At 46.2% G+C, this 5,629-nt stretch overlaps 1 protein-coding gene across 1 annotated transcript; it reads right to left on the bottom strand.

The window, feature by feature from the left end:
• Positions 1 to 4,143: 4,143 nt before the first annotated feature.
• On the bottom strand, positions 4,144 to 5,523 carry stops (SOCS domain-containing protein stops). The gene has a single exon (XM_080286384.1). The coding sequence runs from the start codon at positions 5,346 to 5,348 to the stop codon at positions 4,230 to 4,232; it is 1,119 nt and encodes a 372-aa protein (XP_080142510.1). The 5' UTR covers positions 5,349 to 5,523; the 3' UTR covers positions 4,144 to 4,229.
• Between the last annotated feature and the right edge of the window lie 106 nt (positions 5,524 to 5,629).

Below are 5,629 nucleotides of genomic sequence, written 5' to 3'. Positions count from 1 at the left end.
AGGTAACTAATTGTGTCGCTTTCACATTGTTTCTTATTGCAGTGTTTTCTCCGGTAATATAATGTGTTTTGTGTTGCAGGAGGCCTGGTATTCGAACAGATAAATGTCATGGGGCATGGTTGACAGGTAGTTCAAGTAGTAACTAGCAAGGGTTGTGGTCCTGCCCTCCCCCCTCCCCCATTTATTCCCCAGCGCTCTTAACTTAGCCACAACTTGTCCTCATGATACTGGCACGAGATGTTCATTTCCTTCGCAAGGTGTTGCCTGTGAGAGCATGATCTATCAAAGCATAGACGTAACCATTACAAAATTTTCAGAATTTATGACACTGAACCACTGGGGGCCATAGGTTACCCACAGGTCAACATGGCCACTAGATATTAGTGGAATAGTACCTAACTTAAGTGTGTCGCAACATGAAGAGGTTCTTAGATTAATCTTCAACCACTTGATATCAAGTAAATTATATTGTTTTTAATAGATAATATATATAATCTCAATGAAGAGACTCCAATTTATTTACATGAACATGCTCTTGTAATACTGACACATTAAAGCTGGTCAGATAAATCTGTCTATTAAGTTTTAGTGTGATTTTATGAGCCATCCAGTGAAAACTTCAGCAACATATAATGTATCAGCCACGTGACTGTATTCAAAACTATCAACATTCTACACTGTTAGCACAACAAAATCCACAAAGATGATATAGCACCATTAGCCCTCTCCCCTCCTTTCGATCCCTTCCCTTCTCTCCCCTTATCTCCTTCATTCACCCTGCTTAACCTCCTGCCTTCCAACCACCGCTTCCCTCTATACCATCACCTCGTTCATCCTCTCCCTTTACTGAAACTTGTTCATAAGAGCATGTTGCAGTGGGCGTATAACAAGAGCATTGATGTTGAGTGAGGGGAGTATTAGTTGCAACTCGGGGCCGATCTGAACATAAATCCGGTGAACTGCAGGCTTAAGTTGTCTTGCAGTCTACCATCCTTTCTGGCGAATAGTGGGGGAGTCTGGGCAAAGAAGTTGACTGATCATGCAGGTGCAATCGTGTAATCTGTAGTGCGGGGGTACTTCAAGAAAGTGGCTTCTTCATTAACCTTCAATCCATAGCTTCGTCATAACGTTATATTTTTATCTTCCTGTCTGAAGGAAAAAACTTGTCTAAGTAGCATCATTTCCTTAGCTATTTATCTGCACCTCATCTTTGTATTTTGTGTCACTATTTTATGTACGGAAAGTAACTATATTAAAAGAATATTAAATTTAGAGGATATCAAAGTAACGTGCGTAATAAATAGCTGGAAAATAAATGTACAAGAGCGTTTATTCCAACTTGGCAAACATCGCTAATTCATTTGTCAGATTGGTGGGTTGATCTGACTAGTAACCAAGGAGACAGCACTGCCTCTGACTAAAGTTTAGCTGATTTCATGTAACGACGACCTAGTATTCAAGTTGTGAGTGGCCCAGTTCCGTCAAATGAAAACCCGACTATATTTAAAGCCTCATCCTACCCAAAATACGAATTATATACATAATTCGTGTTATGATCGAAGGAGTGAAATGCAAGCACGTACTTGGATTCTGAATGACTATGGACATTCTTAGCACTTATTCTTTAGCGATTTATTCTGCACCTTACACATCGGTTACCGATATATTATGACAATTGTTGTGGTCCCAGGCTCATCTGGACGCGAATTTAGTAATTTGCAGGTTAAGGTTGCCACTCTGCAGTCAGCCATCGTCTTTTCATGGGACAGAGAAGGAAGTGAGGAAAGTTTATATAACCAGCCAACAGAACTGTCTGGTTATATCAGGTCTGAATCTCCCTCTAAGGTGCGCCAGCACTGAACATTTGCCAAAGAGAAAAAGTGACGTAGGCATCAGGGCTCCTGTTAGAAAGAACGAGAGATGGAACAGTGGGGATTTGACTTGTTAATGCGACCCATTCTGGTGGTGGTGTGTAGGGGGGGGAGGGGACTTGTAGGAGGTAGGGTCGCCCACCATCCACTCCCCTGATGTAGTTCTACCTTTAGGTGACTCTACACTGGGTGACAAGACAAATGGTTTCCAGTAACCCATTCATTACCGTGGTAACCATAAACCCAAATGGACTCCTTGTGGCCTAGCAGTTTAAGATGCTCCAACCGGACATGCCCGTATGGGTTTACATTCAAGGGATGGTTGAGGTTTATTGCTTACCTGATACAGGGGGTTAAGGTAAGCTGCTTGTGTTTAGTAAGAGTTCATTAAGAAAAAAATCTTTACCCATTTCATCAGGAGGGATAGAGTACAGCAGAACAGGATATTGTACATTTTATTATGATACATTAACAAATTTATTACAATACGTATTGCATAGTTAACCACTTTGCATATCCATACAATTGACTTCACTATGCTAATATATAATATAGACCCATGCTTATTTTAGTTCTTTTATATTATCCTGACCCAGATTTTCGTCTCTGTAGCTTATTGCAGGTAGTTCAGTGGCCGAAATATATAACCTTATGCTACGACTATACCTCCTTTCCACAACAGAACATTTCTTCGTGACTGACATCATATTCTAATGTTAATCTCTTATTACAACTCAGTACCCAGCGTAGGCAAGATGAATAGATGATAATATTAGGCTGACTTAGAGTAAAAAGAGTAACATTCACAAAGAAAGCAACTAGGAAGTTCCTTTGTACTTTGCGTGGACTAAGAAAGGTGTAATAACATTCCCGCCGCACATGATATATCAATTACAAGATCATACGGAGAGCTTTACAGTTAAAACTGAAATCACGAAAACAAACTACTACTTTACTGACATTATTAATGATACATGAAGGGCGAAATAAAGAAGTTTAACTTTTCTACACTGCTTCTGACTCCATTGCATAAAATGGAGTGCATTCCAGCAATTTTCTTGGCTGACGGACGCTTTAAAATTGATTCAAAATTAGCGGCTTTCCCAAACCTTCACGTACTTTTAATATCATAGCCCTTTGAAACTACGAGGTTCTCGAACACCTCTTCATTTGCGATTTTGTTTTTCATGTAACATCAGACTATTCATCCATCCATCCATCATCCAATCCTACGTTGCCCCATGAGGAGCGTAGGAGCCCGGAGCTAGGCAAGTTGGTCTTGACACTTAAGATGAGAGTGACCAGCCTCACTTATCGCTGAGTGGCATTACGTGAGCAATAACCCCAACCATCTCTTGGGTATAAACCTTCACCGGCTCAATCCGATTGAAGCGCCTGAATTATCCACTAAACCATCAGGAGCCATGATTTGGTTATATGGTTACCACCGAGCGTGGTAAATGGTTTCCTGGTGTACAGGAAACCATTTGGCTTGTCACTCAGTGCAGAGTCACCCATAGGCAGAAGGAGAGGAAAGAAAGACTGAAGGAGTGTAAAGTCACTCGTAGGCAGAAAAACGATGAAAGAATGAAGTAAAGAAAGACAGAAGAGGAAGAAATGAAAGGAGGGAGGAGAGGAAAGGGCAGACATCCGAGAGCAGCACTACATCGAGTGAGTGGATGGCTATTATTTATGCCTTTGAATTACCGACATTATATTTGCGTAAATCTACAAGAAAATATTAACAGACTGCCAGGACCAAAAATTCGTCAATAATCCCCTGCCAGCACTGTGTCTTACCGTCCATACTTCTCATTCCTTCCCAGACGAGAGAGAGGGGGGATATCATTTTTTCATACTCTCTGTTGTGTGTTTTGTATTACTATTACAATCAATGGTTCATGATGCACCTTTCATTGCCACAGCCGGCAGTGATATTTCCAACTTTTGGTTATGGATGCACATTCTTGAGTCATAGTCTGCGCCTACCTCTTAATTCTGTTCTCAGTTGGAGAGAAGTCGTAGCCATGGTTTCACGCCCAGTGAAGGCGTTGTCCAGTATTAGACAGTGCTTCGAAGCATTGCTACAAACTGCACGAACAGTTTGCAATGGCACTGTTACTCGTAAATCTAGGAAAGTTTAGAACGTAATAAAGGCCACGTTTGGTGGGAAACCTGGCTACGAGTTCCCCTCAACTCAGGGGCAGGGGTAGAGGGTGTGCAGAGAGTATGGCTCACAAATGTACAATGAACAGAAATTTGCTGTTTAGGAAGAGATGCTGGAGAGCCTACTAAACTAATTAGAATACGGGGCTTAGACTGGTGGTTTGGTGATGTGTGGGGAGGTATGACAGTGGACTAGTCTGTGAGGAGGTCCATGAAGGGCAGCATGGAAGGGGGCAGTGTAAGGGCAGCGGTGCCATGTGGGAGGGCCCACACGGCTGCCAAGGCGGTGCGGAGGCTGTAGCGGGCCCAATGAGCCAGGCGGGGCGGTCCGGACGGCACCACACCATCCAGCAGAAGGCGAGGGTGTACGATGTCACTGTCATCAGGTAGGTGGCGGCCCCCAGCAGCACGCAGCAGCAGGCGCAGCACGGCAACATCCTGGGGTGGGTAGGCTATGGGGTAGGTCAGAAGGCACAGGCACGGGTAAAAAGGACATTGACAGGGAGGGCACTGTCCCAGTGTGGCACGAATGTGTGCCGACAGACGCCGAAGTGACAGCTGTAGTGGACACAGCTGCCCACCTAGGACAGGTCTGGCACCATGCTGCAGCAGCAACAGGACTACTACTTCTTCCCCAGTTTGTACTGCTGTGTACAGAGGTCCAGCACCCTGTAAGGTAGGCAGGGGTGCCTCCACAATGGGCAGTGGTGGCTTTCCCGGCTGTGGCAGGGTGAGGTGCGTGGCCCGGGCGTGTGTGAGGAAGTACAGAAAGCGGGAGCACGCCTGCTCGTGGGTGTCCATATCTGGCTGTGACGCACTCAGCAGACGGGATAGTTTTGGTCCCAGGAGTGCTGGGCCTATTAAGCGATCCAGGCCGCCTTCACACTTATGGATGGCCGACAATAAAGCTGCCACCGCCTCACTGTCCTGCACCTCGTTCCTCACCGCTACGGATGCTGCCACATATAGCACGTTGTGAAACTTTCCTAGGCGGCACACTCCTCCATTGGCCGCCAACTCCCCTGCATGGTACTCCAGCGCAGCCCTCACCACCCCTGCCGCCGCCACACCTGCGTCCGGCGCCGCCTCCACCACTGGGGTGAGTGCGTCCACCAGTTCGTCACGGCGGCTACGGGTGTTGAGGCAGTCACGAGCACTTCCCCCCAGCACGACTCGCAGGACCTCGGCGTCCACGCCCACACCGCGGCCCGCAGCAGCACCTGCAAGCACCGCTGGCCACAGCTGCTCCAGGAAGGGCGCATCTTCCTTTACTGGCGGTCCCCATCCCAACACCAGCCCTCGACCCGCCATCACCGCCACCGCTACCACCAAACCCACTTATCCCCACGACCAACACTTCCACAGCAAGTTATATTCCTTCAGCAATATTTCAGTACGGTACCACAGTCAACCAACCACCACCAGTAAGATCACAACCACCAGGGCAAATTACACTTTCAGCAACACGTCAGTACACTACAACTGTCACCACTACCACCACCAGCACACCCACTCACCACCATCACCACAACGATCATAGCAAGCTGCTCCTTCATCAACACCTCATTACACTACAAGTCACCACATCCCGA

The sequence above is a fragment of the Coenobita brevimanus genome, chromosome 111 (genome assembly GCF_032717465.1).
Source record: "Coenobita brevimanus isolate Jiangsu-jjx chromosome 111, ASM3271746v2, whole genome shotgun sequence".
NCBI lineage: Eukaryota > Metazoa > Arthropoda > Malacostraca > Decapoda > Coenobitidae > Coenobita > Coenobita brevimanus.
This window is presented reverse-complemented; position numbering and strand designations above follow the sequence as displayed.

Bases quoted from the DNA above. Each gene is read 5' to 3' on its own strand.
- stops (XM_080286384.1), bottom strand. From the start codon at position 5,348: ATGGCGGGTCGAGGGCTGGTGTTGGGATGGGGACCGCCAGTAAAGGAA.